This window comes from Nomia melanderi, chromosome 9 (genome assembly GCF_051020985.1).
Source record: "Nomia melanderi isolate GNS246 chromosome 9, iyNomMela1, whole genome shotgun sequence".
Classification (NCBI taxonomy): domain Eukaryota; kingdom Metazoa; phylum Arthropoda; class Insecta; order Hymenoptera; family Halictidae; genus Nomia; species Nomia melanderi.
In genome coordinates, this window is record NC_135007.1 from 14,662,774 (window position 1) to 14,690,175 (window position 27,402).

Genomic DNA, 27,402 nt, shown 5'->3' on the forward strand with positions numbered 1-27,402 from the left:
CGAGGCTGACGCATTCGCGGAGCCGGAAAGCTGTCGCGGCCATAAATGGGTGACGTGGCGGTCGACGCGTTGCTCTCGCGAGATTCGCAAGCGATTTTGACGCCGCAGCCGATGGGAAATTGTGCCTTGAGCCGGCGATCGGCGAACGAACGCGAGTCTCGAATTGAATCGAACGATACATTGAAATTTATCGGTCTACGCGTTACAGCGGCGTTATTGTTCGAAATTTCGATCAGATTCGCTAATGAATTATGTCAACAGACGCATTAACACTAGAACTACCGTCAAAATGACTGGTTTGGAAGCATTGAATATTTGAAATTATTTTGAAAATAGTTTCATTTCAGTACTATAATGAATGTCTGAAGAAACTGAAAATAATCTATTACAATTTTTATAGGAATATATTAACCCTTTGAACTCTAGGCTCCAATATTGCTCCAGTTATAATATTAAATATTTTAATCAAAGAAATCACCTTAATATGTAATCTTACATCGAATATTTTAATCAAGAAGCAAGGAAACTACCCTAAGATTATTAGATTTTCTATTGTTAAATTATTAGATTTTTATTGAAAGATCGAAGGAATGTTGCATTCTTCGTTTCCGCTATAGATACCATAAAAATTAGTTGCAGATGCTGATAGACTACAAAACCATCTGGAGTGCTAAGAGTTAATCGTATTAAACGCTCGATAGTTCTAGTGTTAACATTCGAAACAGTCCATCAACTTCCGAATACTCAAGAATCTTCGAACCACTCTTCGATTCAACAATTGAATCACAAGAATTATAAATTCTCTATATCCACGTTTGAACCGAATCTCCATTTCATTTTACAGTGTCTCGTAAATTCAGCTCAAACTATGTTCGAGCACTTCGCAAAAATCGTTAAGGAACACGCGTTCTCTTATCCTCGTTACCTTTTATTCCGACGTACCCACTTCGTCAACATATTGTCCATAATTTTCACGCTAACTCCGACATTTTACGAGACAAGCAAACGCGACGGCGTCCCGCGAAACAAATACGTGAGTCACCGTTGATCGCGGTCGGAAGTCCACGTGGAAATCGCGCCGTGGCGTTTCGTTACAATCGAGCGAGCAAATGATTTCACCGGTTTTCCCCGATTGACATGAATCAGATCAACGGTTCCTCGATATCGATGTTAACCAATGGTCGTTCATTAACAGAGAGCAAAATACAAAACGGAAAAGATTCTATTTTATTGCAACCTGTTTTAACCCTTTGCACTCGGGAGGCGACTCCCAGTCGCCAGATCATTTAATCCAGCAAAATTATAAATTTTGGGATTTACCATTAACCTTTGCATACTGCATCAGTATGTGAGGTATTACAAAATAATTTTGTTACCTAATTTATGTACGATTTCTTGTTAAATTCATTGTAAAGAATCTTGCCTATATCAAATTCGAAAGTATAGAATATTTCAAGTGAAAAACTTTCGAGTGCAAAGGATTAATTGAGTGAACTATAGTAATTCGATTCGGTTGGGGGTCACCGGTGACCCCCATGGCATTCAACGTGTTAAAATTTCGACTCGTCCGATTCTGCTTTCTGTTCTTTGCCTCGGAATCCAATGGAAACTTGCGCGTTTCGGCCGGCGACAATGGCGAATTGATTTTCAATGAAATTCCACGCGTGTTTGCCACGCGGCGCGCGGACGGAAACCGCGGAGGCGGTTCCCAGAAACTCCGGTTCCTAATTCGGTTGTCCTTTCGATTTCGTCGGTTGGGATGTCGTCATCCTGCGCCCAGGGACAACCGGCAAGGCCGCAGATGGTTGGACCCGACGAGAACGCGCCTCGGAACGCGCCGAATTTCGCTCGTTCGCGACATCTTTCGCCACGCTACTGATTAACATTCGATAACAGTTCGCAATCTATCTGCATTTCGAATTTGTTCTTTTAACCATTTGCACTCGGAAGTTTTTTTTTGTATAATAGTTATAATAATATATAATATTCTTTGTATAATAGTTATAATATTATATAATATTCTTTATATAATAGTAAATATAATACACATTAATTTCAAATAATTGTATCTACGTCTACTTCACAGCAGAATTATTAACACATGGCGTACTGGCAACGAGAAATCTCGTTTTTATATAAAGACACTTAGCTACGCGACTTCGCTAATTACAGCATTGGAAAAAATATAAAATTTGATTCGAATTGATTATCTGTACAAAATTTGGATGTGTGGAAAATCAAATAATATTAGGGTAGTTCCTTCAAGATTCATTAAAATATTTAATATTATAATTGGTGCAATATTGGAGCCTACAGAGTTCAAAGGGTTAAAAATCTTCAGTATCATTCAGATATGAACTGCAGATTTCGTAGCACTCTTGATCTCCCGACAATGCAACTTCGTAAAATGTTTGAAGAATAAGAATAATATATTATCCTACAGTTTCTTACGTTTCGTTGATACATTTAGAATGAAAAATATTTTACTCTATCTCGTGTTAATTTATTTTGACCTATCGAGTTCCTTCAGTCTCTTGGAATCTTCATTAACCCCCATTTTTCTCAAATTTCAAATTAAGAAATGAATAGGGCGACAAATAATGGAATAATTGGTATAAAAGAGACTCTGTTACTCACTGAAATCGATTAACAACCGTCCGTATCCCTGCCGCTGATAAGGCGGAAGCGTCAGTATGCAGGACACGTTGTAATTCAGGAAAGAACTCTTCTCCTGCAACAGAAAGCGAACAGAAGTTCAGTCCACCGGTTGTCCAACCTTTGTCTCATTTATTAATAGCATCGCTGGAAACTCGAGAATGAAAAACAGAGGATCGCGAGGCGTCGAGAGGCGGAATCGCGACATTTTTTTCGTGCGTTTCCGACGAGAATTTTCGAGAACCGTTCCTCCGCTCGCTGGAATATCGAAAGTTCTCGAAAGGCACCGTGCACCTGACCTTCGGCGTTTCTTTTTTCAGATTTTCAAGGCGGCGCAAACGTCTGCTGTTCTCCTCGCGACTGCGATTCACGGTCCACGCTCGGACGTCCAGTCTAGAATATTATTACTAGCTCTTCGTACAAATTCAATTATTCGACGGTCTAATTAGGAGAATGAAATTACGATGGAAAATTGTATCTCGAAGATATGGGAATTTTGCGAGAGGATTCTTGAGACAGTTGAAGTTGAATTTTCTGAAGATTGTACATATTCACGTGTTATGATTTATTTCATTTGCATTCAAAGTGAAGATCATCTTTTCCTCAATAATTCGGCTGTAAATGTGGATAAAATTGTTCGAAGGAATTTTCTAAAGATTGTACATATCATTCACGAGTTACGATTTATTTCATTAGAATTCAAAATGAACACTGTTCTCTTAACACATCGCGTACCAATTAATTTTTAGAAAACTGATTTCTCAATGAGATCAACTTGTAACTCGTGATGTATCGCTATATGAAAAATATTCAAATATCTTATTATTTCATCAGCATTAACTCTTCGTACACGAAGATTATTTATAGTATATGAAACAAGGCAGATCCTGTCAAATCACACATCGAATGCTTAAACAATAGAAAAAAAAAGAAACAACGTACAGATCTTTCGCTGTTTCAGTAATTAAATTGTTTCTGTGCAACTTAGTATTAGAAAAGGGTTAAACAAGTAACCAGTTCTACTAAAACTTAATATCTAATATTAGAATATTTTAATATTTCCTTAAATAGTGCAGCAGTTCGCAAAACAACGATAGATTTAAATAAAAACGAGATCTCCCGTTTCCGGTACGCAATGTGTTAATGATACCGCTGTAAATTAGACGCGGATGCAATTATTTGAAATGAATATGTATTACATTTACTATTATATAATGAATAAATTATCGACGACACAATTATCTCAGCGAGCGTGGCGGCGAAAAAAGAACTGACAAGTCAACGGGTTGATTCCGAGTAGTTCCGTGACTTTTTCGCAAGATAAATCGCATCGACTTTCGGAGATCTTTACGGATTTTTTCCCGTAGCGACTCAAGGGAAGCACTTTCACGTTCCCGTGACGAAGCGCGTTAACGTTCGCCCAATTCGTTCCGTCTGTCCGGGCGAGCGCGCGGCGGCCGGAATATTGCGGGCGTTATGACGTTAATGCGTCGCGACCTTCGTCACTAAAAAACACAATGGGCAAACGATATTTTGGTGCGCCGTCGTCCGAGGAGAAACGCAGTATGTTTTATTAAACATCTGTCCGCGGCTTCTTTCGAATCAGGATTCGAGCGGTGCCGTTGGCTCGTGAACCGTGGAGAACGAACAGAAAACGTTCGCTTAGCCCGTCGTTGTACTTGTGTCCTGAACAACGATAAAATCATCGATATTTTCATACTCTTGATAGTGCTTCGTTTAGTCGATTGTGATGTTTTATAATATTTGTTTTTGGTATGAGGAGTTAGAGATTCGAGTTAGTTATTGAAGAAATTAAGTAATAAGGGACTTGGTATTTCGGGAAGTGGATAGGAAATTAGGTGGCTGAGAGATTAGGCGTTTGAGAAACTAGACGTCTGAGAAGTTACGTGCTTGAGAAATTGGAAGCCTGAGTAATTGGATATTTAGAAAACTGGATATCTGAGAAATTAGGTACTTGGGAGAGTGAACACTTGAGGAATTAGGTGCTCGAGAAATTGGATTAATGAGAAATTAGGTGCTTAAGAAATTGGGAGCTTGAGAAATCGGGTACCTGAGAAGTTAGGTACTTGGGAAATTGGATTCCTGAGAAATTAGGTATTTAAGGAACCGGATATTTGAGAAATTAGGTACTTGAGAAATTGAATACTTGAGGAATTAGGTACTCGAGAAATTGGATTCCTGAGAAATTAGGTGCTTGAGAAATTAGATATCTGAGATGTTTGAGATGTTTGAGAAATTTGGTACTTGGGAAATTGGATTCCTGAGAAATTAGGTATTTAAGGAACTGGATATTTGAGAAATTAGGTGCTTAAGAAATTAGATGCTTGAGAAATTGGGTACCTGAGAAGTTAGGTACTTGATAAATTGGATTCCAGAGAAATTAGTTCTTTAAAAAACTTAATATCTGAGAAATTAGATACTCGAGAGATTGAATACCTGAAGAATTAAATACCCGAGAAATGGACCCCTGAGAAATTAGGTATTCAAGAAACAGGATATCCGACAAATAAATGATTCCGTCAACTGTGCATCTGGAAATCCACTCAACGAGCAACTCGACAATATACTAAAACATCTCTTTAAAATTTCCACGAACTCAGGCCGTAACGGAGCCGACCTCGTCGAATTCTCCGAGCTCTCCTCTCTAAAATCTCATTAACCCTTTATCTCCCGGCGCATAAAAGCGCAACGGAGATTACAGTGTCAAAGACACGGCGAGGTATCGCGACGCGAAAGAAACCGCGACTTTTGACCGTGTTCCTGGAGTGACCCGCGTCACTCGAACGTTTAAATATAGAGCACCGTCGACCGGGCACCCGCGGAGGCTCCGATCTTTTTATCTTTTCCTCTCTTTTTTCGAGGACGTATTTTTTCGCCACGGTGGGCGTGCACCTACGGAGTATCGCGCCAGCGAGATTAGATAAATTTCGCGTGAAATTACATCGGGCCCGGTCGTCAAAATTCGAGGGAACCGGCCCGTCCCGTTTTATCTCCTCTACTCTGGCCCCGGTGTCCGCCCATTCCGACGATAAATCATTCGCGTTTCTATCTTCCTAATCTAATCGACTTTTATTCGGTCAACGTTGACCTTCCTCTTCCTTCTGTCGTCTCTGAAATTCAACGATACCCGTTTCTCTGTTTGTTTTACCGTGTCTCCCTCATTCGCGCCCCTCTTCATCGATTCCAGTGAGATTCTCGAGAAAGATCCTATTGACACGTTAAACTATTGATTTACAACTACGTACGATTAACCCTTCAGCTTCTAATGTAACGATAATCAACACTAGAACCACTGAATTAGTCAAAATTACCAATTCCTGATTTCTTTCCAGGATTATTAAAAACAGCAGATACCGGGAGTTACAAAAGAAACTGAGTTAATACGCAAACTGAATTATGAATCAATTAAAGTTTCGATAGAAGCTCTCTTGCAGTTTCAGAGACATTTCGAAAACTCAATTTCAGTAGTTGTTAGATATTCAAACAGTTAATGCACAATCTTTTGTCCCATCTCATCAAATAAATTCCATCCCTTCATCTCTAATTATTCTTCTACAAACCTTGTATTAACCCTTTGCACTCGAAAGTTTTTCACTAGGAATACTCACTATTCTCCGAAGAGATACGATGTTCTTTGAAACTAATTAATAAGGAAACATATATGAATTAAGAAGGAAAGTTATTTTATTTGAATATTCCATATATTGATGCATCGTACAAAGCTTAATATTAAACATCAAAGTTCACAGTTTTGCTGTGTCAAATCATTTGGTGACTTGGAATTTCCAATGAGATACAGACATTTTCTTCGATTGAATTAAGAAATCTCACGTGCACCGAGGAAGAGAACTTTCCTTCAATATTTCGTACATTGATGCATCGTGCAAAGTTTAATATTAAACATCAAAGTTCACAGTTTCTCTGTGTCAAATCATCTGGTGACTTAGAGGCGCCTCGAGTGCAAAGGGTTAATACGTAACGCCAACGATTGTCGCTGGCTGAATGATCTCAGCGAAACGACATTCGTCCGCAAAGGGTTAAACATCTTTCCTCCACCGAATCGAAAGCGATCAAACGATTCCGCGGAACGCAACCGCGAAAGAAGCCGCGGCGCGAGGGATTAACACGCTTAATCTGTTTTTAATACACCGCGCGTTTCACGGGAGGAGTGGAAATGGAGTTATTACCTGAACGCGAGACGAGACCGGCACATTTCGCGTGTTATCAAACGGACGGGGCCGCGATAAATCGCGCGAGCTCTCCTAACGTTCTCTCCGGGAACACGCGATGCGCTCCTCGGGATTTCCAGGATTTTTATTTTCACGCCCAGTTGCTTCTCTCCTCGCCGTTCGATTTTTCCCGAAACGCCGTTCGGTTCCCATGGCTTTCGACATTTTTTTATCCGCGCGTTTTCGTCCCCGGTTCCCGTTGCCATGGCCGCGCTCGCGCGTTCCTTCGGTCGCGTGATCTGTTTGCGTTTTATTATAATCTGATTACGCACGAACGTATCGTTCGGAGGCCTCGCCCGATTATCGGCTGCGAAAATGGAGCGAACGCGAGCCGTAAATTTCGGTTTCCAGGGGGTTGAAACCGTTGTTCGATGAACATGCGAGCGGACCCGGATTATCGAAAGAATTACTCGTGAAAATTGCTGCGGCGATGTTTCGAAAATTTCCAGCGGCGATCGCTCGAAGCTGAACTCGCCGGCCACGCGAGAGTATTTGTGGTAATTGAAACATTGTACGGCGCGGTCTTGATTGGTAGCGTTTGGCAAATAGATGATTTTTCTTTGGGTTTTAGAGTAGAACGAGGCGACGAGAAATTGTTTCGGAATTCTTGGAAATTTTATCGAAAGGATCCTCCATGCACGTCGAGACGTTTTTATCTGAAAATTCTCAATGATGTCTTTCGCACATTGATAATCTTGTTGCATTACGCCTGTTATATCATTTCGAAATATATCACTCTATACATAATGATTAACGAAGGAAATTAGTGCACACATCAGCGTAAAATAGGTAAAATTCATCGCAGGAGAGTTTGCCAAATTTCTGAATTCATTTCCAGCGCAAGTTGACCCTTTGCACTTGGAAGTTTCTCGTTGGAAATGTTTAACACTAGAACTACCGTACCCATTCTGACTGGCTTCGATTTTTTTAGCAATTATTGATATCTTCGAAGCATTGAATATTCGAAATGATTTTGAAAATAAATAGTTTTGAGTACTATAATGAATGTCTGAAGAAACTGAAAATAATCTGTTACAATTTTTATAGGAATTACATATTAATCGTATCAAATGCTCTATTTATTCAAGAATATTTGGGAGTCATTGAAATGTTACCTTTAAATGGTACAATTGTGATACTACAGATAAATATAAAAAAAATTGTTAAATTGAATTATCAAAATATTCTTTGATTCTCCAATTACGTTCTCATTAATTCATTTCAAAGGACGTCGTCCGAGCATGGAAAGTTGAATATTTCCAGTGGAGAACACTTAACAAACTTAACTAGTGTTAACATTAAACATCACATTCTATACTTCTACTGTGTCAAATCAAGTATTGACTGTCATCTCTCAAAGGGTTAAAGAATTCACGTGTAAAACCATGTAAGCAAAACTACACCTACAACCAACCTACCATTCCCTATTCACTCATCAACAGCGCCAAGAGCAGCCACTGCGCGATCGGCAATAATCCCAGAAAATACAACCGAGTCTCCAGATCTCCCTGGAGTTCTCAATCTAAACATCTCGAAATCCCCAAGCTCCCGTCTATCCTCAGTGTTTCGTTACACGAACGAAGAGCAGACCGTAGCAGCGACACCGAATCGAGGCGACCTGGGACCTGGATCCGCGCCCCAGACGACTCGAATCTGGCCGTGGCCGGCTAATTAATCATCCGACGCCCCTCGGTCCCGTTTCCTCGGCGAGGAAAGGGCCCGGTACAACTCGGACACCCGGTATTTCCGGCCGCGGCGGCGGCGGCGGCGGCGGCGGCCGTGCTTGTTGCTAACTGGCGAGTGGGGCAGCAACGGTTCGAAGGACACACAACTCGAGAGAGGACTCGGTTGTGTGTCTACGCGTTCCCGTGTGTTGTGTGTTGTGTGTGTTCATCGATGGAAGGAAAAGGAGGCGAGGAATCGGGAGACCGTGCAGGGAACGGGAGAGAGCCGACCGCTGAAACCTGAAGACGGAGCGTCGCAGGAAAAGCCGACGATAAGGGGAAGATGGCCGACGCGGGAAATTCTACGGTCCGATCTCCGCGACGCGAAAACCGTCGTCGGCTGTAAAAATCTGTTGTGACTTGGAAGATTCGTTTACAGCCGTGTTCGATTCACTGTTGTCGTTCGCCGTTCGTTACCATGGGGAACGCAGACACGATCGAACACAGTTTCGAAATTCGTTGATCAATTGTCGAACCTTTCAAACTAATTGCTATCGGAGAGTGTATTTCATTCTCCGCGCGCACGCGAAGCTTGTCCAATTAATTTTCTCCCGGCGATCATCGTTTCAACAGTCGGAACCTGCGAATAACGTTTACAGAGGTTTTTACAGTTGAATGGAGGAGAAGCTATAGGATGAGCTCGGTTTTTTGTTTCTGGCGAATTATCGGGGAATGAAGCTGTTTTAACGGTCGAACCTCCGAAACTGGGTATTGGCGGAAAGGCGAATTTTGATCGGAAGTGGGAAATTTGGTCGATTCTATCTCGACGGTGATCGTTTCAACGGTTGAAAGCTGTGAATATGTTTACGGAGGTTTACAGGAGAGAGAAGCTATAGGATGAGCTCGGTTTTTTGTTTCTAGAGAATTATTAGAGAATAAAGTTGTTCTAACGATCGAAGCTTTGAAACTGGGTATTAACAGAAAGACGAATTTTGATCAGAACTGAAAAATTTGTCCAATTCTCTCCGGCGATGATCATTTCAACTGTTGAATGGAAGAGAGAAAAGCTATGAGATGAGTTCGGTTTTTTGTTTCTAGCAAATTACCAGAGAATAAAGTTGTTCCAACGATGGAAACTCTGAAACTGTGGATATTAACAGAAAGACGAATTTTGATCAGAAGTGAAAAATTTTGCAATTCTATCTCGGCGATCATGGTTTCAACAGTTGAATGGAAGAGAGAAAAGCTATAGGATGAGCTCGGTTTTTTGTTTCTAGCAAATTACCAGAGAACAAAGTTGTTCCAACGATCGAAGCTTTGAAACTGGGTATTAACGGAAAGATAATTTTGATCAGAAGTGAGAAATTTGTCCAATTCTATCTCGACGATGATCGTTTCAGCAGTAGAAACCTGCGAATAACGTGTACAGAGGTTTCTACAATTAAATGAAAGAGGGAGAAGTTATAGGATGAGCTCGGTTTTCTGTTTCTAGCAAATTACCAGGGAATAAAGTTGTTCCAACGATGGAAGTTCGCGAAACTGTGGGTATCAACGGAGAGACGAGTTTTGATTAGAATTCTGATAAGAACTCCCGAGAAATTTGTCCATTAATCAAACCGATGATTCCAGAAAAAGAAGCGCTGGACGCCGGTGAGGTTCACCGGTGACGAAGGATGGTCTCGCGGAGGCAGGGAGGGGGAAAAGGCGAAGAGGAGAATCTGGGCCCCGCGACGTCCTTGGGCCACTAGTCTCCGCTCCGTTCAGGGACGTCTCGACGTCCCCACCACCGTGGGCCCGCGCAAGAAAGGCCCCTAAGCTATCCTCGCTTTTCCTCGTCCCTCGTTTTCCCATCTTTCTTTCCCTTCCGCTGCGTTTCGCACGCGAGACTCCGTCGGAGACGTCCGACGAGATCGACTGAGTTCGTGTCGTTAATTCAATTCTGTCTCTATCGTTGACTAGACTTATCAAAAAATGTATTACTTATCTGCGAAACGATGAAGCTGAATCGGTGAACTGGGAACATTGAAATATTCCGCTCAACATTGTACAGTGAAGTCGAGTTGTTACTTCTTCATGGAAACTATGGAAGTTGCCTTATATTTTAGAATTATATACGAACGCCTGTTTAACCTCTTGCCTTATAACGCGTCAGAATCGTACTGAAGAATTTAAGGAAGTTAACCCTGTGCACTCCGAAGTTTTTCATTAGAAATATTTCAACATTTTCCGATGAGATGAGGATATTTTGTAAAACCAACTCGACAAGAAATTCACGTGAATTGACGGACAAAGCTGTTTTACGTCAATATTTCTCAGATTGATCATTATATGAAGTATAATGTTAAATATCAAACTTTATAGCTTTACTGTAGGAAATCAAGTGGTGACTGAGTCACCTCCCGAGTGCAAAGAGTTGATAAACATAAAAGTTAGTCAATTCTTGCTCAGAATTTTTGTCTGATTTCAATGAATCATTAAGAAAGTAGGTATATCGGTAATTGAGAAATCATAGGGCAAGGGGTTAATTCTTCCTAATTCCTGTGAATTAATCATTTTATATATAATCTAGTAGATTTAGCGTTCATTAAGACTATTCTCCAGAATCCCAATATAACAGGCAACAAATTTCAATCTAACGTTCACTAGCGTTAGTTTCAGTGGCGATCTCAATTAAAACTATTTCAAAACTATTGAAACAAATGGAGAGCCATTGAATTCCTAAATATAACTTCGTAGATTACATCTCTAACTATATCAATCAATCTCGTTTCCTTTATAAAACATAGAATTGCAGTCACAAATATGTAACACTACTAGCGAATGTGTCTAAATAAACTCTGAAACTGTCCAAGTCCCAGAGAAACAGATTTGATCAACATTCCCCGGTTATCGCGGTCCCCTTTTTAGTTATCGAAGAGCAAGATCGCGCTGCTATTACTCTAATGCAGGTTCTGTGCAGTGAAACTGTCTGACAACGATCAGACAGAAAGGAGAAGTTCCCACTGTGACGAGGAATTCGGAAAATGGCCCCGACGTCCAGGCTGGACTCGAGCCCGAGCCGCGATATAGATATAGTCCTAGGGGGATCGATACCTGGCCTCTCTCTGCTCTCCTCTCTTGTCTCCTTTCGGCTAGCCGGTGTAGTTAACGATCGCGGTAGCCACCGGCAACGGTTCGCCCGCCGATAAACGGATCGATCGGCGATGGGCGATCGACGAAACTCGCGCCGTTGTTCAAACACAACCTCGGGAGGGGGACGTTTAACGCTCGATCAACCCCCTTTTCTTGGAATGTCGGGCCGAGATCCTGATAACAAGTAAATTGCGGAGGTTTGTACAGTTTTTCGTGTGTCGGACATTTTCTGCAGACCTCGGATAGCGAACTTCGAGACGATTTAGATAAGAGTTTCAACGGTTTCAGTTTGCTTCGTGTTTCATTGGCAATCTTTTCAGGTTTATTTAATTTTCGATCGAAGGTTTATCTTTGTTGATGAAAATCTTAGTTGTATGCTTAGAAATTCTCAAGTTTTCAAGTGATCCTTCGATGTTGATTTTAAGAGAAATCGAAGGTTTTCATGAATCAGACGATTTCAGGGAACGAAAATGTCAGTTGTTAGCTTAGAAATTCTCAAGTTGTCATCGAAAGTGATCCTTCGATCTTAATTTTAAGAGAAATCGAATGTTTCCGTGAATCAGACGATTCCAGGGAAAGAAAATGTCAGTTGTCAGCTGAGAAATCCTCAAGATCTCATCGAAAGTGATCCTTCGATCTTAATTTTAAGAGAAATTGAATGTTTTCCTGAATCAGACGATTTCAGGGAAAGAAAATGTCAGTTGTCAGCTTATAAATTCTCAAGTTGTCATCGAAAGTGATCCTTCGATGTTGATTTCAAGAGAATCTCGAAATAGAGGTTTGTAACTGAAGTCCGAAGATTCTTTCGGGTCTTTTTCCTGCTAAATTCTCGAACAATTCCACGGAAATGTTCTCATCGCTGGTGACAAGCGTTTCCTTAAAGGTATCCTTTCGATTGAAGGATTATTGTTAGCTGGTTATCGATCGAAGGCAGTCTCGACGTGAACGGCGTCGATCGTAAAAGGCTTCCCAATCGGTCAGTATCCTTTTCTGCGTATCGTCGCGCCGTAAAGCGTCGAGGCGCGCACGTGCGGCGATAGCGGCGCGTCGGAACGCCTGGCGAGCTTAAGGCCGCTTTCATACGACGATACGCGTTGCTCTTTTGCGAATAACACGATTTTCGCACTCGAGGCAGTTCTATAGAGGGTATAGAGAGTGAGTATAGTAGAGCCTTCGATGGTAGATGCACCTCGGGGCCATTTTGATGTGAAGTAGCAGGAAATGGTGGGTATGGCACTGAGTTTAATATTGAGGCAAAGATGCATCTAGTATCGAGGCAAAGAAGTATCTACTATTCAGGCAAAGAAGTATCTACTATTGAGGCAAAGATGCATCTACTATCGAGGCAAAGATGCGTCTACTATCGAAGCAAAGAAGTATCTATTGTCGAGGCAAAGATGCATCTACTGTCGAGGCAAAGAAGTATCTACTATCGACGAAAGGTGCATCTACTATCGAGGCAAGGAAGTATCTACTATAGAGGCAAAGAAGTATCTACTATCTAGGCAAAGAAGTATCTATTCTCAAAGCAAAGATGCGTCTACTATCGAGGCAAAGAAGTATCTATTGTCGAGGCAAAGATGCGTCTACTATCGAGGCAAAGATGTATCTATCATCGAGCTAAAAATGTGTCAACTATTGAGGCAATGATGCATCTACTATCTAAGCAAAAATATTTCTACTATCAAGCTAAAAATATGTCAACTATCGAGGCAAAGATGCATCTACTATCGAAGCAAAGAAGTATCTATTACCGAGTCAAAGATGCGTCTACTATCAATACATCAACGCATTTACAACAAAAACACCAAAGTGTCTATCAAACCAAAAGACGTATCAAGGAAACATCTGAATCAAACATCGAGGCACCACAGTATCGCAGCATTGCATCACACAAGAACAGAGATCCGAAAAGTTCCACTGATTTCCATATAATTCCATAGTACTACTTAAATAATTGCTTCGCCCCTGCGCACGTCTAGCAAAGCGAACGCTTCGAAATGGTTCCACGCGATAATGCGTATCCCCTGTCCATTATACTTGTATCGCGATACATGTATCGCCGTGTGAAAGCTGCCTAAGCGAGCGGGTATTCAGCCAGGCATCCGTCGTATATATCTGCTTCGTTCCTCGAGCGCTCATAAACACGTCACGCGGCCCCCGACGCGCGCGTCGGTGTGCAAGAAACCGTGCGTAGGTGAACGAACGTCTGCGAGAGAGCGCGCGGATAACGCGAATAAAATAATTGTCTCTCTACGCGGCCTCCTCTCTTCTTTCTCCTCCCGCGAACTTGAGACGGACGCCATTGCTACGGCCCTCAAGATCAGAGTTTTCGCTGCCGATCATCGAGCGAACGGATCGAGCCTCTAAACCCCTTGCGCTCGGAAGTTTTTAGCTGGAAATACCTAATATTCCCTGAGTTAGTAATTATATAGTAACTTAAGCAGTCATTTATACAGTCATTTATTCAGTTATTTAAAGAGCTACTTATAGACTTTCGAGTTGGCATAATTACTTAGCATAATTCATCGATACATCATTCGAATATCTATACTTCCGTTCAGAGACGGAAGATAGTTCCTGAAACTCGAAGAGAAATCACACGTTTCATTTCGAAGAATTATAACAAGTTTCATATCGAAGATGAAATTTGGCGAACGTATCAAAGAGAGAGAGTTACTCGAGAAACGTTCGAAAAATAGGATCGATTACTTTGAGCATCGAGCGAATCACTCGGTATTTTCATCGAATGATTCTGAAATTTCGAGAAACACGTCGGGCACGCAACGACATCGAATCATCGAGTATTTCAGAGGCGTTCGTCACCGTTGACGCGGAACACGGGCTACAGGAATAAGTTAAAGGCTGACGTTCAACGACGAGGCCGATACGCGCGTACTTCCTTTCGAGGTTTCCGTGTTCCGAGCAAAAATTCGAAGGTGAACGCGAAACTGCGGGCTCGCAGCTGCGAATTCGAATTTTCGGGGTACAGGTGATAGGCGTCGCCGCACAAAAGATAGCGTTGTCGGTGGTTCAGTGTCACGGCGAGCACAGGAACTTCAGTGTTACGGTTCCAATATCGTCGCGGGCGACACTGAACGGCATTGTGCGATCGTTTTAGTCGCGGAAAGTTAGAAAGTATGCAGATAGCGGTAATCTAAACGTCTGCCGTTGCGACGCTACGTCGGGAACGAGCCGCCTCGAAGATCTCCGAGCGAAGTTAAAACGATCTCGAGTAGCATTTACTTCGGTCGTTTAAGAAGAAATAACACTTAATCTCCCGTTGAAGTTACGAACTTCCAGAGCAGTAAATTCTACTTGTTAGTTGCTAATCAGATGGGTTATAGATGGCTACACGTGCGAGAACTTATATATTCCATCGATTATTCCCCAATGAAAAATTATAAACGTGGACTTTGCGAAGGTTGAGTAGTGCAAAGTTGCAGTTTCAAACTGGAATATACTCGTATTAATTGAATTCGAGGCTGGAAATGTTTGCTATCAATTGAATTTCACAATTAGAGTTATACGGTGTTAGTGGTCATATTTCTTATAATTGATATTACTAGTAATCATTCAGACAAATGATGTATAAACCCGAATAACGAAGTAACTAACATGTAGAGCAGTAAATTCTACTTGTTAGTTGCTAATCAGACGGATTCTAGATGGCTACACGTGCGAGAATTTATATATTCCATCGATTATTCCCCAATGAAAAATTATAAACGTGGACTCTGCGCGAAAGTCGCAGTTTCAAACTGGAATATATTCATATTAATTGAATTCAAAGCTGGAAATGTTTGCTATCAGTTGAATTTCACGGTTAACAGAGTTATACGGTGTTAGTGTTAATATTTCTTATAATTGATATTACTAGTAATCATTCAGACAAACGTATAAGCCCGAGAAACGAAGTAACTCTCCGCGTTTCTGAAAATTGTGGAAGATCGATGAGCGGCAACGAAATCGAGAAGAAAAGTGCAACGGGACGAGGAGTAATTAACGATCTCGCCTGTTCGCGGATCGATTTATAATCCCGGATCGTCGCGGCTGAAACGCGTGTTCGTTCCAGCGGATCCGAGGAAGATCAGTCTGCGGAATGTCGAGCGACCAGATCGGAACGATCGAGGTCTCCCGCAACGGGCCGCGAATTCCTCGATCGCGGCCGGCGCGACGCGAGCCGAGGCGCGCGCGCGTTGTGAGCGTCGCTTAAAGGTTATACAGCTCCTCGCGACGGTCACTTCTATATTTAGATGCACCGAGTTTCCTCCTCCACTTTCTTTATACCGAACAAAGCGTTCCTCTTAACATACGGGGTGTCCGGCGAGTTCCCTACGGCCCTGCCGCGTCGCGGATCGCGTGGGAGGAGATTCCTGACGCCGGGAAACCCATTGATCGATTCGCCGATGCGACCAGAGGACCCCTTAAAACGACATTTTTCTGTTCTTCAGACTACCTTCCGCCGTCTGAGCAACTTTCCGATACTCTCGGCCGATCGTATTCTAATCGGTTGCGCGCAGAAAGTGGAAAACAGTTGGACGAGAGGATTAAAATGAGATTCTTCTTTAGTTTCATTTGTCCTCTTTGTTTCGGGGAACCGCTTCTCCCCGGTCTTCTTTGTTTCAGGATATTACTTTCCCTTGATCTATCCTCTTCCTTCCAGACATCCACTTTCCTCCAGTTTATCTCGGTGATCCACTCTCCTTCAGTCCAGCTTCCTTCTCCGAGAGATCTTTTTCATCTATCTTTCTTATCTCAAAGATCGCGCGAGTTTCTCATCCCTACGGCCCCTATATTCCGATAGCTTGAAACAACGGGTACAAGACAGTACCGCAGCGAGAAAGGAAAGAGAATTCTCCTTTCTTTCCACGGTTCTATACCTTCCGAGGAACTTTCGCACCCTCGAAGGTGGCTACATTCTAATCGTTTCATGTAGAAAGCGGGAAACACCAGGCACGAGAAGAAGAAACCGAGTCGCCCCTCCGGAATTCCCGGCGTCCAGACGAAGGGCGGCTCGAGTCCCTCAAGGGACGCCGTAAATTTATCAATGGCGGATACCCGAGCTAGAAGAGGGTCGAGGCAGGACCGCGAGCGGATTATCCCCGGCGCGCACACCTCTCCGGCCTCCTAAATCCCAGAGCGAAATCGTGACGGTCCCTCGATCGGTCCACGCTCGGTCCTCCGCCGCGGCCCCTGGCACGGAAATTTCAACGCGGACTTATTAATTGTCGTCCACCCTTCGCCACGGTTGTTCCCGGTTTCTCCTTTCAGCGGAGAACGCGCTCGCGCGCGCCGGCGTTTCCCTTTTTTCGCAGAGAAAGACGGAGAGAGCCTGACCGACCGACAGTTCACTCGCTGGTTCGTTGTTCGAGGACCCCTTGTAGATTTGCCTTCGCGCCGTCCAATGGCGAATCAATTCAGCTGGCCTGCGAGGGAAGAATGGTAGAGAGGATCGACGAGGAGTCTCGTTGACCCGGCTTGTCCCGGTGCAGACGAGAGCAGTCTTCTTTCAGCTTGTTAGAAGGCTAAGGAAGCGTCGCGCTAGATAGCGTGGATCTGATGTCTGGAGATGCTGCTTTGGAGTAACTGGTGCTTAGAGAAGACTGGGATGTTGGAGCTAAGATAATTTTGGGGGAGTTTGGTTGATCTATGGGCTAGAGAAGACTGGAAAAGTATTGGGAGCTGCTCTAAATTTGGAGAAGGTTTCTTGATCTAACTAGAATCTAGAGAAGACTAGGATGTTGGAGCTAAGCTAACTTTGGGGAAATTGATCCATAGGCTCTAGAAGATTAAAACAGCACTGCGACCTGTGCTAAGTTTGAGGAGTGTTCTTGATCTTACTGGAATCCAGAGACTAGAAAAGTACTGGGAGCTAAGCTAAGTTTAGGGGAGTTTTCTTGCTCTAACTAGAACCTAGAGAAAACTAGATCGACGAGGAGTCTCGTTGACCCAGCTTGTCCCAGTGCAGACTAGAGCAGTCTTCTTCGAGCTTGTTAGAAGGCTAAGGAAGCATCGCGCTAGATAGCGTGGATCTGATGTCTGGTCAAGCTTCTTTAAATAACTGGTGCCTAGAGCAGACTAAGACACTGGAGAGCTAACTTTGAGGATCGGTTGATCGGCTCCAGAAAACTGAAACAGTATAGCGACCTAAGCTAAGTTTGAGTGTTCTTGATTTTACTGGAATCCAGATAAGACCAGCAAAGCATAGTTGTCTCCCACCGCAAGGTCAACATTCCAACAACCCCAAAGTTGACAAGGAAACCCAGAAACAGCTTTCCCCGATCGATCATTCGATCATCCTCGGATCTCGGCCGCGAGGGAAAAACGTTTGTCGCGTGCAATCCCACGCGGAAGCCTGGACACTCCTCCGGTAGGATTTCGACGCTCGAACAATACCCTTTTGTGCATTCTCCTAGCGTCGCGTCGCGCCGCGCCGCGTCGCGACTGAAGGGAGGAAACCTCTTCGCAGTCGATACACCGGATCGATGGACGGGCCGGCGGCTCACGCACACGCGTGCACATATATCGCGTGTCCGTTAATTCCGTCGTAGACGACGGAACGCCGATCGATGGGTTGTTCGCTTTCGTTTTAAACCCATCCGCGCGCTAGAACACAGGTTACCATAGCTACGTTCCCCGCGGAATCGTTGCGGCACGGACCAGCCTAGCAGCGAAGCGAGAAAGAGAGAGGCGAGGAGAGGAGAGGAGAGAGGGGCGCGCGGCGAATTAATAACGAAATCGAGTTTTACGATCGGCAGCGTTCTCGGATATCTCGGTCCGTTTTCATCCCCCGGTGTCCGCTCGCTCGCGGAACAGAGGTCAAGGTCCGAAAGGGAATCGAGCAACCCCCTAACCATCTAGCAGACGACGAGTAACAAAGGGAGAAAGGCAAGGGTTGCTTGCCACGGGAAAGATCGTTGACGTTTGGCGTTGACGCGTGGCTCTAGGAAATGCGGGAGATGACCTTGCCGCTGTTATTAGAGGACGAAGACGTGCCTATCATCGAGGCGCTACCGTAGTTACACCGTTAGTCCCTCGGCGGACTGGGACAATGGAAAGATCGTTGTCGTCGGCGTGCAGCTCTAGGAAATGGAATGTCTCCGGGACCGTTATCGGGGCGAAGCTACTATCGGGGCACTACTGTATCTATTCCCCAGTCTCCCAGCGTGCCACCGAAGGGCGACGAACTCCGCTCGTTGCCCCGGGGGGGAAGGAAGAGAGCTTAGCCACGTGGAGTTTTTCGTGGCCGCGACGCCCGACCGGCGCGATAGACGAAGAGGGAGGGGTGGAAGACGAAGAAGGCGGGCCAGGGAAACTGGAAACCACGGTGTACACTTGCGGCTCTCTGTCACGAGACACGACGCGGATAACGACATCGTGGTCGAGTACGCGCGCGAAACGCCGGGGGGAGCCGGGGGGAGGAGGACGCTCGAGTAAAACTCACGGGAAGAGTATGCGCGGGGTGTTCGGTAGATTGTACAGGGGGATGCGAGTTCATAGGAAAAAGTAAATCGAGAATGTAGGAGATCTCCATGGTAGACAACGATATTTAAAAGCGAGCATCGCGAGTGAAACTGCCTGGAAGCAGGATTTAAAGGTCGAAGCATAATTGGAAACTAAAAGTTGTACGCGTTCATTGTTAGGGGAACTTTCGGAACCACCCTCGCGCACGTATATATATACACGCGGACCGTTCGCGGGTCAAACTGATCAACTCCACTCTTCGAATGTCCTCGAAGTTCAGCGTGAAAAGCTTCAGATGCGCCGTTGCTAACGGAATTTCATGGAATTTCATGGAATTAATCAATTTCGCTGATGCCAATAATGGAGACCAAGTGGACTACGGCCAGTTAGGGCTAGACGCCAGCCTACCCCAACCTTCTGGGGGTGCGCGATGTGTATTCGGCGGGATTTGGTCGTGTGAACAGGACTGTCTGGCATCGATCGCCTCGCCCGGCCCCGAGCTTTCGCAGGGAGGAACCGTGGAGCAGAGCGAGAGAGGGCGAGGGCTGGTTTTCCAGCGAGCGGAGGGTTGGGCGAGCCTACCCCAACCTCTTCTCCAAGAGGCCCGCCGCGTATCGTATCGACGACCTCTACTACTACTACTCGTCCTCGTACTCCCGTGTTACTCTACGTCATCCCTTTCCTTTTCTACCCCCTTCCCCCGACGTCTCCTACAACGCCGCCGCCTCTAACTTCTGCGGCCCTCTTTCTCCTGCGCCGCGGAGCCCTCTCTTTCGCGCCGTGTCCTCCTCTCCTCCTCCTTCTCCTCCTCCTCCCCCTCCTCCCTCTAGCTGTGGCGCGAGCACCACGTCTGCGGGATATTTTTAAGGAAAATTGACCGACCCTCTGACTGCCTTTCTTGCCCGCGACTTTCCTCTCTCTTCGGGCGATTCGCGCCACGCCCGCACCACCTCCCCCTTCCATCCACGCTTTTCTTGTACGGCTTGTACGGGGGTTTTCGAGGATAGTTTTTTCCACGGGGTGAGGGCTGCGATCGCTTTAGTGCAGCTTTCGCTGGGGAGCTTGCTTGGAATTCTGAATAGGAAATTTTCTGTCTTTGGTTTTTCTTCTTTGTGCATTAGCCTTCCTCTCCTCGACGTCTTCTTCGATCTTCAGCTTTTTTTGTTTCATTGACGCCTTCAGCTTTATGATCATCGTCGACAGCTTCTGCCTCGATCTTTTTTAGCTTCTTTTGTTTCACACACACCTTCATCTTTATCTTCATGATCATCATACACGTCTTCATCTTCTCCATTTTCTTCTTAACCTTCAACCTTCTTCTTAATCTTTATCATCAACATCTTCTTCGTTCTTCAACCTCTTTCTTTCACTAACGCCATCTTCATCCTCTCCATTTTCTTCTCAACCTTCAACCTTCTTAATCTTCATCATCTACTTGTTCATCCTTCAACTTCTTTCACTAACGCCATCTTCATCACTCCATTTTCTCCTCAACCTTCCCCTGTCTCCACCATTCCTCCATAAATTCATCCCCATTTTCCCAAAAACAGGCTCCGCCGTCTCCTCACCCCTTTCCAACAACTCGCCGAACTTCCTCGCGAGCACTCCTTCCAGAATCTTCGTGCACCATTTCTCAAGGGTGCCTCCTCTTCCTCCGTCGTGTCTCTCCTCGGTCCTCTCGATTTCCCAGGTATCGTGCTCGCGACTCTCAGCCAGGAATTCGATAATAAATAAATTCATCCCCGAAATCAGATTTCTCGGCGCTCAAAGAGATCCTCCGACGTTTACGCTCCCCACCCCCCGGCCGGCCCCACTCCTCAGGTATCGCAGCCTCCCCCGAAGCGCGATCCTCCGCTTCTTTACATAGCGTCCGGGGAGTATAAACGCCTCCGGGTCCAACTATTTACGCGTTATGTACACCGTGGCCCTTCACCGGAGCCCTCTCGTCATTCTTTGAAAGGGAAGGGCCGGGCCGAGCCACTTCAGCCTCGCTAAATTTACCTCTTTTAGTTTCCAATTACCGTGTTTAACGGCCGCCACAATGAGAACGAATCGTTCCCGATCCCGAGGACACGCTCGTTGCCAGGGAAAGGAGAAAACGAGACGAAGGAAGAAAAAAAGGGGAAGAAAGATATCCCCGTCGCGTGCTTAACCTGTTAACGACGAGCCGACTTGTCGAGTGTGTTCAACCCTTAAATGCTCGGATGCTACGGAAATTAATAAGCCACTCCGGAATGGGCTCGCGTGACAAACCGCGATAGCAGCGTAATTTGTAACGTTCGTATTGGTTTTTCAGCTTCCCTCTCCGAAAAAGAAGCGAACTTCGGTGACTCTGAGAGTCTTAGGGTTGAACATTCTCAATATCAATCTTCTCTGTTCCGTTCCTCGAAACATTCTATTATCCAACAACCTCACTTTAAATATTAACCTGCACTCTGTTGTCTTTGCGACATTGTATAAGTTTATAGCTTCATTTTTAGTCAAACAACTTTAAAATGTACACTCGCTTTAATGACAAAGGGTCTTAAATCTTTTACATTAGCACACTCGTAGCTGATAGTTCATATTAAAACTGATTCGGAGCTGGAATTCCCACATATTTCTCTCATTAATTCCTTCGTTCAAAGGATTCTATCCAACTTCCCGAACTTCGCGGATAAACCTGCCCATCCTCTCGCGTTCAACCCCTTCGAAAGATACATATAACCAAAGATTATCGACGTTTCCCTCGCGAAACAAAATCGGGAATAAAAGGCCGAGAATTTCGAGAACCAACGAGCCGGTGAATTCTTCGCCGGCTCTACCGGCTGTGCGTTACCTTTTTTTTCTGATCGCGAGACCCCCACCCCCTCCTCCCTCTATCCATTCTTCCTTTCATCCGTCTTCGTGCACGCTTTCGCCTTTCGGTATCCTCTCTTCGGCTTTCAGAGATATAAACGTTCCGTCAGTCCCTGCCTATTTATTGCGTTACACGCATCGGGGCCATCGTTTTCTCGTATCCTCTCCGGCGAGCACCGGAGATACTTCTCTCCCTTAATCCTTTCCTCTCGAGCCTCTTCCCCTTTCACAATTTTTATCTCCTTTTTACCTTGCATCTCCTGCCTTCCTCCTTTTTAAAACCTTCTCTCCCACTCACCCCCTTCCCTTTCTTCCTTTTATCTTCCTCTTTCCTTCGTGTTCCCTCTCTCCCTCTCTCTCTCTCTCTTTCTCTCCCTCTCTCTTATTCCCCTCGACCGCACTTCGTTCCTAGAAGGTGCGCTCGTTCCATTTCTGCATGCATTATTCAGGACCATATACAGTGGAACGGTTCGTGACGGGCTAACTGGCGCACCACCGGAAGTTAGTCAAACGAGCGAGGCCCGAGCAGCTTGTGGATCGCCGAGCGTCTCCACGGATACACCGTCTGCTGATTTCCAACGGCCTCCAACGCGTTTTAGAGGAGGATCGTCCTCGTCCTCGTCCTCGTACGCGAATCAAAGTATCCTCGGTCCGCCTCTCTTTTATTCCCGGTATCTCGACGCGAATGTTCGATCGGCGGTCGTCGATCGTGGGAATCCGCGCGAAAGAAAACGCGATTACCGCGAGTCTCGATGTATTTGCGAGAAAATTGAAAGTGCATCATTCCGTAGAGCGCAACGCGATGCGGAAACTCGTAATATCCGGAGTGCGCCGCTTCTTGCAGTATTCATTAGAGTCATTATCAAAGTCATTTCCCATTACAATTCTAACTACCTAATTGCGCTCGCAGGAACTCAAGTTCGCATACAGATCGATCTACCGATTAGAATTCACTAAACTCTTCGAGTCATTCTAAATTTCCCCTAAATTTCTTCTGTTTCATAATATCCCGACCAACACCGAGACTTTCCGATGATCGCAACAAGAACAGTCAGGAAATGGATCGTTCGAAACCCGTCCGGCGGTTCTCGCGTCGGGAAAAAATCGAAATCCGCGCGAGGATCCGCAGCGAGCCGATCGCGGCGTATAACAGGTGAAATAAAAACGACGCGTTAACTCGTTCTCCCCGGTTAACAGGATAAAAGGATACTCTTTCGTCCGTATCACGGGAGTAGGAAAAGACAGGGGGCATTGTGGTGTAGGTGCCGGTGTTCGACATGCGTGTCGTGTTCCTCCGTCGTCGGCTTCTCTCTCCTTTCTCCCTCCCTCGGCTCCCCCCTCGGCCGCTCTTTTCTTCCCTGTTCGTCCCATTCGAGCGGGATCCCGTCTGGAATACCTGCGTAAGAGGATACGCTGTCCTCTCGTTCGCTCGGGACACGTTATTCGCAGCTCGTCGACGTACTCTCTCCTCTACCTCTGTTCCGCGAGCGGTCGGACGCTTCGATCCGCCGCGAGCAGCGATGGACAATCGAATCTCGGTATTCCAAGTGATTAGAACAGCGTCTCGATACCGTGGAACCTCGGAGAGCTTCCGATGCGACTCGATTTCATAACGGTTTCGGAGGATTTGGTATATTTTGAACGACTCGTTGGGACTAAGGATGTCTTGATACATCTTAGACATTTGAACAGATTTCGTCTCTAGTTTCAATTCTATGCTATTGTCTCAGATCTTCGTTACTGTAAAATACTAGTCACTAAGTTTCTTAGACAATAGCGTAGGGATTTAAAGGACAACCCTATTTCTCTCTGAAATCAACTCTTAACTTCACTATCATTACTCGAGACAGTAGAATAACTGTCAAACAACTATTAACTCGTATCAACTATCTCAATCAAGACCAAAATAATCAAATCCATTTCAAACTATACTCATCACCTGGAGAAGAGATAAAAGAACCTAACTCGTTCTCAAAGAAATTCCAGGCTAACATCAATTAATCCCCCACATGACGCAACCCTCGTATCGCGTTAGCATCATGGGATCGATCATCGTTCGATCCCCTAGCATAGGATCTCCTGGGTCCAGTCAAACAACTATTAACTCACGTCAACTATCTCAATCACAACCAAAATAATCAAATCCACTTCAAACTATACTCATCACCTGGAGAAAAGATAAAAGAACCTAACTCGTCATTCTCATAGAAATTCCAGGCGCAACGCTAACATCAATTAGCATAGGATCTCCTGGATCCTCTCGATTACACCTGGGTCCAGTCAAACAACTATTAACTCACATCAACTATCTGAATCACAACCAAAATAATCAAATCCATTTGAAACTATACTCATCACCTGGAGAAGAGATAAAAGAACCTAACTCGTTCTAAAAGAAATTCCAGGCTAACATCAATTAACCCCCCTCATGACGCAACCCTCGTATCGCGTTAGCATCATGGGATCGTTCGATCCCCTAGCATAGGATCTCCTGGATCCTCTCGATTACAGCTGGGTCCAGCCATAATCCGCCCAACGATCCACGAGCGGCCGAAAGATCGGGAAGGAGAGAAGGCCGGGCTATCGGAATTCTGGTTTCGCTAGAAACAGGCTCTGGGTCGATCCTCCCCGAGGAGAGAAGGCGCTCTTCCCTCGCGAGGATTTCAGGAGCACGCGGGACAGGACAGGACAGGACAGGACAGGACAGAACGGAACAGAACAGGACAGGATAGAACAGGACAGGACAGGGCACCGTTGTTGCCGGTGCGTCTTGGACCCGACGGCCCCGAAAACCGGTTCCCCGTCTGGATTTCACGTGACAAGCGTTTCTCCTTTTTCGGGGGAGATCCGAACGAATACGACTCTCTTCGGGAGAGCCTCAGACTCTTTCTCGCTGTGTCCGTATTGCATTATGATTACCGGGCCATTATCGAGCGTGTCGTAAACAGCAATTATAAGTGTCCGGCTGAAACATATTTAATCCCGAGATGTTTCGGCCTCCCAGCGGACTGGACTGGCCGCCTCTTGCGCGGCACCGGGGCTCTCCTTTTTCCTTTTCCCTTTCCTCCGTCTCTTCTTTTTTACCCGGCGAAGTATAAGGAATACTTCTTGCGCGACTCGGTGTCGGTTTCGCAAGCCACTTAACGCGCATCGCCGTCTCGCTAGCGACTGTATCGTCTTCGGCTGTCGGCGGATAAAAATGGTAATATCGAAGCCTCCGCGAACATCCTCGTTAACTGTAGAACCGCCGAGATTTCTTTAACGCTAGGTTCACGGGCGTTTATCGTACACTTCGTTCTATTGTTCCTAAAGGAATCGATGCGAGTTTATTTAGATCGTGGAAACTGGAGATTTGATAGCAGGTAATTCGCTTGTGCAGAATATTGAACTCTTACGAAATCAGGAAGAATTATTGGATGCGAGATATAAGAAAGAGTAATCGTTACGAAGAATCTTGACTCTAGTTTCTGGTTTATTGGGAAAATTGTTTCTATTGGAAGTTGCGATGATTTACAAAATATGGTAATTTACAAAATGATATTTCTAAAACCCAATATGCGTCGATTTGACGCGTTCCGTAAACCTAGTGTTAATTTACATTGTAAGGACTATAAGAGAGCTGTGAGTTTGATTCATAGTTCTCGTTCTAAGTCGATTCTGTATTCTTCGATAATCCTAATGCAAGATTTCCTGGAAATATTCAACATTTTCCGACGAGACAGACGACATTGTAATTTAACGGTAATTCACAGATAAATCAAGGAACGTTATTTTATTCAAACATTTCACATAGCAACACAAACTAATTTAAAATACTAAATATTCAACTTCATAGTTTTTATCAAATCAAGTGACTGAGTCACCTCTCGAGTGCAAAGGGTTAAATATATCCAATATTCTAGTTACAGTAAAACAAAGAAAATCGTGGAATAGTCGATTCATTGATAATATATAGAACGAACAACATCTTTTCGAGTAGGATATGCAGTCCGCTCGTTGCAACGGAACCAGAATGGAGCGGCGATGCCGAGCGCTCGCTCCCAAAACGAAACACGGATCGGACACGCTTCGACGAAGCGGTTCGCGGGAATTCGCCGTGTAATAAAACAGGCGAGAAGTTTCTTAAAAATATCTTTTAGGGTCGGCAGCGGCTAGGGACGGACCTCGCGCGGTTCCCCTCGGCAGCCGGGCTGGTTTATAAATTTGCAACTTCGATCTACAGCGGGGGAACCCGACCCGGACACCCGTCCGAGCGAGCCCGTCTCGTTTGAGACGTTCGGAAACGCTCGTCCGAGAAACTTTCTCGATCCGCCGTCGACGTTTTACGAGTAGAATTTGCGTTCCGACGGCTCTCGCCGGCGTTTAGCGAACGTCGGCTCGAAGGGAACGCCGCACACGTATTTTCTCGCGTTTTTATCTCTCGAAAATCGCGCGTGCGGGCTTCCTTTCGTGCCTCGGCCGAGCAACGGCCGGAAGCTGTAAACGTTCACGCCTCGATCCCCGACCCTCCGGTAGATTTCTGCTCGGCTGGCTCGGAATTGATAAAGATTCTACTACGTCACGTGGTTACAGCGAGAAAGAACAGGGAGAGACGTTCGAAAGAGAGGGGGTTATTAATCTTTAGACGAGCACTCGTTTTATCCACGTAGATCGGTTCTCGGTAAGTATTCGTGGTACACAGGTTAGGTTTTGCTTTCGTGTATTAGGATGATTTTGTTTAACCAGTTAAGCGTGGAATGTAGTTTGAAAAATCTCGTTGTGTGCGCAATGAAATAATGAAGTGTATACTTGTTAAATGCAGACCAAGTGCGCTTAAAATATATCCTGATGAAAAACTAGAGCGAAAAGAATAATTATATGTTTGTTCGAAAAAATAAATAATCCATCGTTGAAAAAGTTAGCACCGTTAAGAGTTTTAAGATGACGTGTATACGTCAAACACAGTTCACTGGTTAATGTGTGAGATTATTGAACTTGAATAATTCCTATTCTGTTAGAACCGAGTGCTTCGAGCTTGAAACCTTATCTTATCAGGCGAAGAGCATCAGAGATTCTTAGAATATTTACTCTACTTGTAAGAATTGAACTATCGACACTATTCATTTAAATTCGAGTTGGGCACGGTATAAGCTACTGTAATGTAGTTTACAGCGCACACGTGGCGAAGTTGAAGTTTCGTGCATAGCCTTGAAGGAGGCTTAGCCGATACTCTAAAGTTTAATCCTTCCAGCGTTACAGGCATGAACGTATTCATCAGTATCTACTGAAGTGTCTTCTGTAGCGAAATCTTTCTCCAATTTCACAACAAACCTATACAGTATATATATAAAATAATCCCTGGAAAATCAGATTACTATCTTAATGCATGGTCTCCTTATTTCACAGTAAGCTCAAAA

At 44.7% G+C, this 27,402-nt stretch overlaps 1 protein-coding gene across 7 annotated transcripts in view; it reads right to left on the reverse strand.

Annotated features, from left to right (window-relative positions):
- chm (lysine acetyltransferase chameau) overlaps window positions 1-27,402 on the reverse strand; it is a 101,978-nt gene that overhangs the window by 60,728 nt on the left and 13,848 nt on the right. For all 7 annotated transcript variants that reach the window (XR_012999489.1, XR_012999488.1, XM_076371153.1 and 4 more), the window contains exon 10: window positions 2,638-2,731. Coding sequence is in view for 5 of the 7 variants with exons in the window: in XM_076371153.1 (XP_076227268.1) it covers window positions 2,638-2,731 (94 nt within the window). In the remaining 2 variants the exon portion in view is untranslated. The remainder of the gene's footprint in view (window positions 1-2,637; window positions 2,732-27,402) is intronic.